Genomic DNA, 13,227 nt, shown 5'->3' on the forward strand with positions numbered 1-13,227 from the left:
AGAAAGAGTACACATTCCTGATCTCTTGCCAGGAACATGTAGGTCTGCACTATCAGTGCCACATAAATTTATCCATAATTTCAATCTTTCAGATTTTGGAGCGTCTGAATAAAATGTGTGGTGTTGGTGAACAAGTTAGAAGGAAACAGCAGAGGCTGATGAAAAATATGGGTGCTCATAAAATTTTACTGGATCTTCTTCAAGTGCCGTACGAAAAGGTGAGAATGTTGGTGAAATTTGTGATAATGACAGACAAACAGAAATAAATTCATAGCCATAGAAGACAATGGGTGGACTGTCAGTAGTTATTCTTTACATTGTAATGTGTAAACCTTTAGCTTCATTTTATTCTAAGCTCTTTACCCTTGATTTTCTCAGTCCCTTTGGGAAATTTTCAGCCCCCAGAAACTGATGGGTTTGGATGGGCTTCAAGAAGTAATTAAGAAAATTTGAAACCTTCCTCTAAATGACAAACATGACTTTTACAAAAATTGTGCTGATTTTGTGGACCTCAAAACCTACCAGCACTTAACCAGGATAAGCTCTGTCTCCTCGGCTTTGGGAATTCTGTTGACTAATGTACTTCCAGGGGAATCACAATGGGTCTGGACTCACAAAGTCCAAGTCCAGTTTTTTGTCTTATGCATAGGTACACGTGAACATAGGTCCAATGACAAACTTACTTGAAGCTGCATCACAGACACTTAGCATCTGATACACAATATTCGCAAGAAAAACATGAATGGAAATTATCCAAAAGTTATGCTGGAAAAGTTGAAAATTAGGACAAAAGAGTCTTTTATAATTCAAAGTGGTCACAATGATTGTAGTTAGCTGAGTAGTGATTAGGACTGGTCAGGTGGGTTCATGAATCAAATGGTTGAAGGGAAGTGGTTGTCATTGGAAATGGAACTGTGGGAATTGGGGCTTCTGCACCTGTTGCCCAATATAACTGTGAGCACATGGCAGAACCTGGGTGATGGGGGTCTTTGATGAGAGATATTCCTTTCTGAGGCATCAGCTCATGGAGGTACGGGAAGGGACGCACGTTGATGTATTGGCCTGAGTTTGTTGCTCTTTGCAGCTTCTTATGCTCCTGTATATCAAAGCTTCTGTACCAGACCATAACGCCACCAGTCAGAATACTCCCCAGTGTTCGGGCATCCACTACCTGACCAGGTTCACAGGGTCTTTACTCTGTGTTCTTCCCTCATTGCTACAAATCAGCATCATTACTCCATTAAACTTGCACCAAAATATGCCTAGTTGGCAATGGAATTCCAATTGTTGCTTCTCCAAAGTTTACAGATGAGCATGGAATCTGAAAATTCATGTCAGCCTCAACTATTTTCAAAAAACCAAGTATATAAAGTGTTAGGATTGTTGGATGATATTATTTATTTACTTAGCCATTTGGCATGGAGTAGCCATTTCTGCCCTTTGAGCACACCGCCTCAGCAAGCCCACAACCCCCGATTAACCTGAGCTTAATCACGGGACAATTTCCAATGACCAGTTAACCAACCCAGTATGTCTTTGGATCATGGGAGGAAACCAGAGCACCTGGGGAAAAGCCATGCATTCCACAGGAAGGACATACACAGACTTCTTACAGAGGAGCACCAGAATTTTGGAATGTCTCTGAGATTTTGAAAATCTCTGAACTTTGGAATGCCCTGAACTGTGATGGTGTAATACCCCAACCTGAACTGTGATGGTGTAATACCCAACAGACAATAGTAGACCAATGAAATTGTAAAAATTCAGGATATACAGTTACTGTATATCTTGCTTTTTAAGACTCTTTCCTTTGCTGCAGACCAGAAACACAGCACTGTTACGTAGTGGTTAGTGCAGCACTTTACAGTATCAATGACCCAGGTTCAATTCCTTCCACTGCCTGTAAGGCGTTTCTACATTCTCCCCGTCACCACGTGGGTTTCCTTCCACAATTGATAGGTTAATAGGTCTTTGTAAATTGTTTTGTGATTAGGCTAGCGGCTTGTAGGGCAATGTAGCTCAAAGGCCCGAAAGAGCTTATTCTGAGCGGTACCTCAATAAGTAGACAAACTCGGGCCAGTGGACATCATTAACTAGGTGACTTATTTTTGTAGGTTTTCTGATTACTTGTGTTGTACCCATTCTAAGTTGATGCATCTGCATATATTTGTAGAAATATTCTCAAACTTGTTTCTACGTCACCTCTACAACTTTGAAGAAACTTGTAAATGTGAAGTCAATGCAAGAAATGCTTGGCAGGACGGGCATCATCTGTGGTGTTTCCCTTTCTGTTGACACTGCCTTGCCTTCTAAATATCCCCAGTATTTTAGTTCTTAATTCGGGTTTCCAGCATTTGAATTTTTATTTTGCTGTTCAAACTTTGTAAGAGTGGTTTCTAATCCATTTCAAACTTAGTTTTTGCAATGAAACAGCCCCTGTGGAATTTCCAAACATTATTTGAGGCTGGTGAATTGCGCATCTCCTTCATGCATCACTGTGTATATTATTGAATAGGTAATATTGTCTTAATGTGCAATCTCAGAGAGCTCATTCATTTAACTTGTACTATTTAATAAATCTGCAGGATATTCATAGAGGTGTTCTGAAGTAAGAAAAGTACTGCTCTATTCTAATTTTACCACAAAACAAAATTGGACTTGCTCGTTAAGTCCAATGAACTCTTTCTCAACAAAATATATTTTCTGAAAAATTGATGAACCTTGTGTTTTATTGCAGAATGATGCAAAAATGTGTGAGATTTTGAAGTACACACATCAATTCCTTCAGAAGTTCTGTGCAGGAAGTCCTGAGAATCAAACTCTACTTCACAAGCACTTGAACCTTTTCTTAACTTCTGGAGTAAGTAATCAACTGTCCACATGATTGTGCAAGGTTAAGATTAATCAACATGCAGTTTTAACCCTCCAGCCATAGAGTTTCTGTTAAGTTAATGTTGACAGTCTTTCATAAAGGAATGTCAACTTGATATACGTAATTAAAAGTATAACATAAAAAAAGACTGCTACAATTCCGTATCAAACCAGATAAGCAGGTTCTAAAAAATGTAAAGAAGGGTTTGGAAATGCTCAGCATTAGTTTATATTTCAGGAAATAGTAATTATTTATTTTTATTTCAGAATTATAGCATCTACAGTAATTTGCTTCTGATAGAATTTCAAGTTTGCCCGGGTTTTCTTGAGTGGCCAGCTCCACTACAAGTACTGTCACCCAGAACACTGGGTTTGTTCCACTAACTGCCTCAGGATATATCTAGTTATGGAACAGGCCATGGTGAGCTCAGTAGATAACCAGATAGCCATACAGGGAAGTGGGAGACTTCGTGCAGTTGAAAATATAACTACCTAATTGTTATCTCAAGCTGCTGCCAAGCTTAATATTGAACTCTAATTGTCTACTAAAATACTTACAGAAAAGATAGGGAATGTAATTGACTCTGATGCATCTCCACAGTGGTTGCTCTTGTACGTACATCTGCCTTTGATTAGGGTTGCCAACTCTGACTTGCCCTCTTTCTGCCCTTCAGTAAAATCATGCCTGATTTGATCTAGGTTTCTGTTTTTCACCCTGATCCTCAAAATCCTAACTTCCTTTAGAATCAAACTATTGGATCGACCTCATGAATTTATGAGGCAATTAAGCCACTGCCACGCTCAGGAGTAGCAAGTTCCAAAACCTATATTGCTAAAGGTGTTATATTTGAGTGCATGCAGTATATGGAATAGGACCAATGAACCTGTAGCACTGTTACAGACTCGCTTTTAGTCTGACTTCAGAGGTTGGGAAGATGTTAGAGTCGATTTTTAAGGATGTGGTTGTGGGATACTTGGAGGCACCTGGTAGAATAGACCATAGTCGGCATGGTTTCCTCAAAGGAAAATCTTGCCTGACAAAACTGTTGGAATTCATTGAAGAAATAACAAGCAGGATAGACAATGGAGAATCAGTTGATGTTGTTCGCTTGGATTTTCAGAAGTCCTTTGACAGGGTGCCAACATGAGGCATCTTAACAAGCTATAAGCCCATGGTATTACAGGGAAGATTGTAACATGGATAAAGCAGTGGCTGGTTAGCAGGAGTGAAAGAGTGGAAATAAAGGGGGGCTTTTGTGGTACTGCCAGTGACCAGGTGTCTGTGTCAGCACCAATTCTTTTTATGTTATATGGCAATGATTTGGTTGATGGAATTGATAGCTTTGTTGCAAAGTTTGCAGGTGATATGAAGATAGGTGGAGAGGCAGGTAGTTTTGAGGATATAGTGAGGCTACAGAAGGACTTAGACAGATTAGGAGAGTGGGCAAAATATTGGCAGATGGAATTCAGTGTCAGGAAGTGTATGGTCATGCACTTTGGTAGAAGAAATGAAAGGGCTGACTATTTTGTAAATGGAGAGAAAATACAAAAAAGGGATTTTGGAGTCCTTGTGCGGGATTCCCTAAAGGTTAATGTACAGGTTGAATCTGTGGTGAGGCAGCCAAATGCGATGTTAGTATTCATTTCAAGAGGGCTATAATATAAACACAAGGATGTAACGTTGAGTCTTTATAAAGCACTGGTGAGGTCTCACTCGAAGTATTGTGAGCAGTTTAGGACCCCTTATCTTAGAAAGGATGTGCTGAAACTGGAGAGGGTTCAAAGGAGGTTCACAAAAATGATTCCAGGATTAAACAGCTTGTCATAAGAAGATCACTTGATGGCTTTGTATTCACTGGAATTTTGAAGAATGAGAAGTGACCTAATATGGTAGGAGTGTCAAAGACCAGAAGACAAAGCGTCCTTTTAGAACGGATATGAGAGGAATTTCCTGAGCCAGGGAGTGATGGGTCTCTGGAATTCATTGCCATTGGCAGCTGTGGATTCCAGTATTTATGTATAATTAAGGCAGATATTGATTGATTCTTGATTGGTCAGGATGTGTAGGGATACAGCGGGAAGGCAGGATATTGGGGCTGAGAGGAAAAATGAATCAGCCATGATGAAATGGCGGTGCAGACTCGATGGGCCAAGTGGTCTAATTCTACTCCTATATCTTATGGTCTTATGGCATTAACCTGGAAATTACAAACAAATCTGGATAGCCAGACTGGGGTACAACCTCAAGAAGAAGATGGATTAAAATTTCCAGCCAGATCTGCTTCTATCGAAGTGGCTTATCCAGATCATCAAAGAGTGTCTGACTTACTGCTTTTATTTCAGTCATTTCTATTGCCATGCAGTGAGGGTAAGAAACATCCGTGTTGTCTTTCAGCTCTTGGAAGCCGAGACCATGCAGCACATCTTCATGAACAACTACCAGCTGTGCTCCGAGATAAGTGAAACAGTTCTGCAGCACTTTGTGCAATGCTTGGCGACGCACGGTCGCCACGTGAAGTATCTCGAGTTTCTGCACACCATCATAAAAGCTGACGGGAAGTATATCAAAAAGTGTCAGGATATGGTGATGACAGAGGTAAAAACAACTTAAAGCTCTTACAGTATTGACTGTTAATCACGTTTATATTTATATTTATTTATATTTATTACATTTATAGCTGTTAGAGGAAGACACCTTCAAATTTGAATGATTTGTTTTATATCAATAGCTGACCAGTGCTGGCGATGATGTTGTTGTGTTCTACAATGACAAGGCCTCTTTTGCTACCATGTTGGAAATGATGAATGCAGCTAGAGAAGATGTAGAAGAAAATAGCGCCCTTGCATATCATATCTCGCTGGTGCAGTTGCTTGCAGCCTGTGCTGAGGGCAAGAATGTTTATACGGAAATCAAATGTACCTCCCTGCTGCCATTGGAGGACATAGTACGAGTGGTTGTTCACGAGGACTGCATAACAGAGGTATTGCTCATCGTTTCTGCGTTCTCCAAAAATATCAAAATCAATTTCAAATCTAGTTTAGCTGTTTTTTTTATATAAACAATGAAATAGATTGAAACTTAGGAAGAATGAGGAAAATGACAAAGAGGAACTATTTTTAATTTGTAACTCGGGTAAAAAAATAGACGCTATAAAATTATGACGGAATCAGAATAAAACAGGCAACAAGAGGATATTGTTTCTGTTACTGTTCACTTCCAGATAAACTAGTGCTGGCATGCAAGGAATTCAGGAGTTACAGCACAAGGAGTGTGGACAAACAGAGTAAACTGAAGTATTGCTTGTATTACATATGTTTTCATATGTTAGCAATGCCTTTATTCATGCTATCCCTCCAGAAGTATTTTAATATTGACTTTGTTTTTTTTAAATGCGCAAGGCAGTGGTGCGCATAACGTGGGCCTGAGTATTCACCCTCATCATGTGTATATAGCATTTGGAGAATAGAGCACTTAAGAGGAAAAAGAGCTTCAATGGACTTTTTTTTTTGTTAAGAAGAGTAAAAACAGAATGATGGTAGTGATTTTGTTTATTTAATTCCAGGGCATTTCAGTGCACTTTCCATTTACAACTGTATGTCTTCTATGTAACAGGTGAAAATTGCCTATGTCAATTTTGTGAATCACTGTTATGTGGACACAGAAGTGGAAATGAAGGAGATTTACACCAGTAACCACATCTGGAAAATTTTTGAGACCTTCACAGTGGATATAGCACAGGTAGGTGAAAGGTGTGTAACATGAAAGGCACAGTGAAAAGTAGAACATGAGCTACATGTTGAGGAAACTGAGGTGAGATATTGCTGATTAATGTGCTGGGACTGAGGCTTCTGTCTTTATGAGGTGCTGGTCAAGCAATTCGCTGACCTGGATAAATAAGCTATAAATAGACCATAAGATATAGGAGCAGAATTAGATCATTTGGCCCATAGAGTCTGCTCTGCCATTTCATCATGGCTGATCCATTTTTTCTCTTGGCTCCAATCTCCTGCCTTCTCCCCATATCCCTTCATGCCCTAACCAGTCAAAGGTTCAAAGGTCCAATTTAATGTCAGAGAAATGTATACAGTATACATACTGAAATTCTTTTTCTTCACAACCATCTACGAAAACAGAAGTTCCCCAAAGAATGAATGACAGTTAGATGTTAGAACCCCAAGGTCCACCCCAGCTCACCTCTCCTGCGTGTAAGCGGAGGCAAGCAGCTATCCCCCCTCCCCCCATGGCAAAAGAAGCAATGGCACTTACCACCAAGCACTCAAGCATGAGCAAAGCAGTAGGAAAGAAACCGACTTGCAGTTACCCAAAGACTTTGTATTTTACCCGGTATACGACATACCACAGGCTCTCTCTCTCCCTAACAAGAAGGAGGTGTCTCCGTTTTCCCAGCAAGCAGGGAGACATAACAAACAACTCGCTGGTTTACGATGTTAAAAGTCCATAATGTCGCTTCTGTCGAGCTCTGTGCCAGAAGACCTCAAAGATCTTGGGTCTCCGGGTAAACAGCCGACATCCTCACTTCCCCCGATGACACATGGGTCTCCTGCCGTGACACTGACCCTCGATCCACCTGTCTCTAGAGCCCTGAGATCCTGGGCTTCCAAATCTGAGCCGGACTCGTAGGCCGAGCCCTCGGCGTGCCAAACAACAACGGTCGGTTATGAAACCCCGAGAGCGGGTTCCATTCCCACAAAGAACCAAAGTCAGCGTGTAACTCCTAGTCAGGGTCTTCCAAAGAACCCTGAAAGGGAAAAATAAAGATATTAAAGATGGAAATAGAGCTATTTCCAATGATGCAAGCAAAGGAGTCATCATTTAGCGCCAAGGATCTATCTACCTCCAGAGCCGCCTGTGGCAATGGATTCCACAGTTTTACCACTGTCTGGCTAAAGAAATTCCTCCTCATTGCCATTCTAAAAGGTCACTCTTATATTCTAAATCTGTTCTCTGGTCCTAGACTCTCCCACCATAGGAAACATCCTCTCCATATCCACTCTTTCGAGGTCTTTCAACATTCGATTGGTTTCAATGAGATCACCTCTCATTCTACTGAATTTGAGTGAATACAGGTCCAGAGCCGTCAAGTTCCCTCAAGTGACAAGTTGTTCAATCCTGGTTTCACTTTTGCAAACCTCTTTTGAACCCTCACCATTGTCAACACGATGTTTCTTAGATAAGTGGTCCAAAACTGTTCACAATACTCCGTGAGCTCTCACTAGTTATCTTATAAAGCCTTAACCTTAACATCCTCGCTTTTATATTCTAGTCCTCTTGAAATGAGTGCTAACATCGCATTTGTTTTCCTCACCACAGACTCAACCTGAAAATTAGCCTCGAGGGAATCCTGCACAAGGACTCCCAAGCCCTTTTGAAGCTCAGATTTTTTATTTTTCTCCACTGATCTGCCCCTGGCTCCCAGCAGCCGTGCTAACCTTTCCTGTCCTTGGGGATCAAATTGAACTAAAGGAACTGTAGCTGCAACCCTCCCACAATATGAGCAACAGCCCTCAACCCTGGGACAGAAGTCCTGATTCTGAACAGTTCTGTAGGCGTTTTGACATCTTTGAGGGAATGGGACCCGCTCTCGGGGTCTCCCGACTGGCTGCTATTTGATATACCAAGGACACAGACTAGAAGACCTTTGTGCCTTCCAGGTTCTGGGACTTTGTGGCTCTGAAGGCGGGCGGACTCGGTCGGTGTCTCCATTGGACACAGAAGATCAAAAGCAGCGAGCTGGCTGTTTGTTGCGTGCCCAGAGACCAAAGCTCTTTCGGCACAGAGCTCAGAAAAAGCGATGCAACAGACATTTAACATTGTAAATCAGCGAGTTGTTTGTTATGAGTCCCCTCTCGCTGTGAAACGGGGACACCTCTTTTTCCCTTATTAGGGAGAGAGAGAGAGCCTGCGGTGTGCTGAGTTACCGGTGAATGAGCGGTCTTTGTGGTACAGCAAGTCTGTGTCTTTATTGATGCTTTGTTGCATGCTTGAGTGCTCGATTTGGGGGGGGGGAGGGTGTTGATGCTTCTTTTGCTGGTGGGGGAAGAGGGATCATTGTTTATGCATGGGGGTGGGAGCTGGAGGGGCTTTGGGGTTCTAACATTTAACTGTCATTCATTCTTTGGGGCACTCCTTTGCTTTCATGGATGTTTGTGAAGAAAAAGAATTTCAGGATGTATATTGTATACATCTCTCTGATATTAAATGTGCCTTTGATACATCTTATGTTGATAAAGGTCTTTTCACAAAGCTTTTCTGATAGTCTCAGCTATTTAAATTTTTTTTTAATTATTAAACAAAATTTAAAAAGTTAAAAGTAGTAATTATGAAGCAACTCTTCCCAAGTCCATGGGTTCACAAAATACAATCGAACCAATTATTAAGAAAAGCAAACTGCATGGAGTCTTGGGGTCTTGGATAGCTGGGACTTAGAAAGTGTTATAGTTGAGAAGTACCATTACTGTCAAATCCCATCCTAAAAATGACTATCATGTGACTCTTTACATAGAATAACATAAAAGTAGTTTAATTACATTTTATCAGTTCATGAAGTTACTTTCCCAAAAAGAAGGAAAATTATTACAACACAATCAGCAATTTTTCTATTCCGTAAGACCTTTTGACAAATTTGAACCTCAACCTATTTTTTCTGAATGTTATTTAAGCTTAGGAGAGACTAAGTGCATTATATCAAGCATTATAACTTGTTGGAATTTATTTTGTGAGATCAATGTTAACATGCACCGTAACGTATTACAGTTATTCAATTATTTAACATTTCATTTCAAATGCTGTGAATGATAAAGTAACAATTAAATGTAATTGCTTTAAGCAGCTCAATGCTGTTGTTTAGCCAGAATACATTTGAAAAATCTTTTTATTTTGTGTATATCCAAGAAATAATTAATCTTAAATATTTTCATGTTTTTAATCAAAGAGTTAAATAGTACATTTAATGCAACTGATCTTTCCTTTCAATTGTACAAGGTTTGCAACAAAAGGGAGAAAAGACTTAGTGATGTTACTCTGGAGAAATATGTAGTCAACGTTGCCATGGAGAGCATGAGTGCCTTCTTCGGTTCTCCATTCTCTGAAAACAGCACATCACTGGAGGTAATTCACTGGGAAGTCTTCATCATTAACCGGCGGATGAAACCACACATATACTCTCTTAAAAACATTCCCTGTCTTCTGCACCAAGATATGGTGGGATTTTGTATACCTCTTTCAAATCTCCTCTCAATCTAATACATTCCAAGAAATAAAGTCCTATTCAATCTTCCCTTATAACCCAGGTCTTTCAGTCCTGGCGATATCCTTGTAAATGTTCTCTGTACTCCCTCAATTTTATTTAAATCCTTCCTGTAGGCAGATGACTAAAACAGACACAATATTCCAGATTACTACAAATAAGCTGGATGAATTCAGCAGGTCAGCCTGAAACATTGACTGCTCACTTCAACGGATGCTGCCCAACCTGCTGAGTTCATCCAGCTTGTTTGTTTGTGTTGATTTGATCACAGCATCTGCAGTGTACTTTGTGTTTACTATTGTGTCATCTACTACTACTACTCTCTGGATTCTCATACAAAGCCAATGTTGAATCCTTTTTAATATCTCATCTTGAATGCCAAGACTCAGAACGTTCTTGAACATTTTCCCATCTAGGACCTTGTCGAAGGTCTTGCTAAAGTCCATGTAGATGACATCCACTGCCTTGCTTTCAACTATTTTCCTGATAGCTCCTCGAAAAATCTCTGTAAGATGGCTTAGACATGACCTACCATGCACAAAGCTATGCTGACTATCCATAATCAGTCCATATCTATTCAAATATTTCTATATCCAATCCCTTAGAATACCTTTCAATAACCTTCCCACTACTGATGTCACACTCACTGGCCAATAATTTCCTGGTTTATGTTTCTTAAACAGTGGAACAACATTGGCTATCCTCCAACCCTCTGTACCTCTCCTATCACTAAGGATGATTTAAATATCTTTGCTAGGGCATTGGCAATTTCTGCACTTGCCTCCTGTAGGGTCAAAGGGAACAACTTGTCAGGTCTTGGGGATTTATCCACCTTGATTTGCCTCAGGGCAGCAGGCATTTCCTCCTCTGTAATCTGTACAGGGTCCATGAAGTTGATGCTGCTTTGCCTCACATCTATAGACTCTTTGTCCTTCTACTGAGCAAATACAGATGCAAAAACTCCACTTAAGAGCTCCCCCATCTGTTTTGGCTCCACACATGGATTACCTTTCTGATCTTCCAGAGGACCAATTTTGTCCCATGCAATCCCTTTGCTCTTAACATAGCTGTAGAATCCTTTAGGATTCTCCTCACCTTGTCTGCTAGGGCAGCTTCGTGCCTTCTTTTAGCCCTCCTGATTTCCTTCTTAAGTGTTTGCTTTTATTTCTTATTCTCCATAAGCACCCCACTTGTTCGTATCTGCCTACATCTGTTAGGTTCCTCCTTTATTTCTTAACCAGGACCTTAATATCTCTTGAAAACCAAGGTTCGCTACACATGTTATCTTTACCTTTTATTCTGACAGCACATATAAGATTTGTACTCTCAAAATTTCAGTTTTGACAGCTTACCCTTTATCAAGTACTCCTTTTCCAGAAAACAGTCTGTCCCAAACAACACGTATAAACATGCTAGAGGAACCCAGCAGGTCGGGCAGCATCCGTGGAAACGAGCAGACCCTGTCCTGACAAAGGGTCTTGGCCTAATACGTTGACTGCTCATTTCCACGGATGCTGCCCGACCTGCTGAGTTCCTCTAGTTTGTTTATATGTGTTGATTTGACCACAGCATCTGCAGTGTACTTTGTGTTTACTAGTCTGCCCCAATCACTTGCCAGATCATTTCTGGTACCATCAAAATTGGTCATTCTCCAATTTAGTATCTCAACCCACAAATCAGACCTATTGTTTTGCATATTTACTTTGAAACTAATGGCTTTGTGATCACCAGATGCAAAATGTTCTCCTACACAAAAGTATGTCACCTGCCCTGTCTCATTCCCTGATAGCGGATCATGTATCACACTCTCTCGTGAATATGATACCTCATGTGTGAATTCACACAGAAAAATAATTATATTAATAACTTTCCTTATTCACATTTTTAATGTTGACATACAAAAGGGAGTAAATTTTTTTCTATTTTAACCTGGATGCGTGCTGTCTGCTCTGCTTGTCTTACAGAAGCACCAGTCCATCATAGTGCAGCTACTGCAGTCCACGTGTCGACTTCTCGATTGTTCATGGCTCACACAGCAGCAAAAGGGCCCAGTGGAAAACTGTATTAAAACACTAGCTACAATGGGTAAGGTGAAGGAATTTTCTGGAAAAGATCAGAATTTGACATAAATGGAGCACCCTGCCAAATAACTGGGAAAACAACTGAAAACGGAAAGGAGTTTCTTTAGTCTTGGACATTAAAACAACTCCTTATATCAAAATGAATTGTTTTACAGTTGATTAACTGGTCATATCATGTTTTCTGTTACCTCTCAGGCTGAAGTGAAGCTTACTTTTGATTTTTGTGGTTTGTCTCCATTCTACATATTTTTATCAAATGGGCTACAAAACAAGCTGTCAATTCACAATCGCCCATCACCCACTACTCCCGGTCACTAGCCCCGTGAAAATCCTGTCATCCCATTGACAGACAATATCAGGAGAGTTGTTCAGCTGACCAGCTGTATTAACAGGCATTGCCAATATGGCAATACCAACCAACAATGGCAGACATTGTGCTGCGAAACTCCACTCTGAATAAGCTGAATATATTTTATTTATTTACAAAGTAGTTCATTTGGGTATTATATTTGTCTGCTTGAGTATTTTAGCGATCGTGTACATTTTGTGTTGGTTGAATTTGTGTGTTCAAATCAGAAGGCCCCAGGTAATTGTAAAAGCAAGTCCATTGAGCAGGTCACCTGAAATCAGTCGGAGAAGCTGATCTATTTGTTATGGTTTATGATTTCAGCAAAAACCCGTTCAATACACCTTCCGATGGACCTAGATGCTCAGGTTGGTAATGTGTTAAGCAACCATCTACTGGCACTTCAAAGAAATGCTCCAAGCATCAAGGCAAATCCTCGAGCTTTCCCTCGTGCTGGTGTTGCAACACAACAGTTGGACTACAAGAATATCATTGAAAAGCTGCAGGTGTGCTATTTGTTCTTCTTCGACGTAGAGAAATTTCAGACCAGGCTTTCAGCTTCACTGGGATTCTGCCATCTTTGTGATTGGTGTCAGTTTCCACCATGTGGTATCAGAAAGTATCAGTAAGGCTTTGCAGAGATTGGATGAACACTATCCAA

The 13,227-nt window shown here is 40.4% G+C and overlaps 1 protein-coding gene across 1 annotated transcript in view; it reads left to right on the forward strand.

The window, feature by feature from the left end:
* Nucleotides 1-13,227, forward strand: part of itpr3 (inositol 1,4,5-trisphosphate receptor, type 3) — a 315,156-nt gene that overhangs the window by 240,232 nt on the left and 61,697 nt on the right. The window contains exons 28-35 of the mRNA XM_059950461.1: nt 93-218; nt 2,738-2,860; nt 5,267-5,467; nt 5,601-5,852; nt 6,485-6,610; nt 9,875-10,000; nt 12,104-12,224; nt 12,891-13,072. Coding sequence (XP_059806444.1) covers nt 93-218; nt 2,738-2,860; nt 5,267-5,467; nt 5,601-5,852; nt 6,485-6,610; nt 9,875-10,000; nt 12,104-12,224; nt 12,891-13,072 — 1,257 coding nt within the window. The remainder of the gene's footprint in view (nt 1-92; nt 219-2,737; nt 2,861-5,266; nt 5,468-5,600; nt 5,853-6,484; nt 6,611-9,874; nt 10,001-12,103; nt 12,225-12,890; nt 13,073-13,227) is intronic.

The sequence above is a fragment of the Hypanus sabinus genome, chromosome 25, assembly GCF_030144855.1.
Source record: "Hypanus sabinus isolate sHypSab1 chromosome 25, sHypSab1.hap1, whole genome shotgun sequence".
Classification (NCBI taxonomy): Eukaryota; Metazoa; Chordata; class Chondrichthyes; order Myliobatiformes; family Dasyatidae; genus Hypanus; species Hypanus sabinus.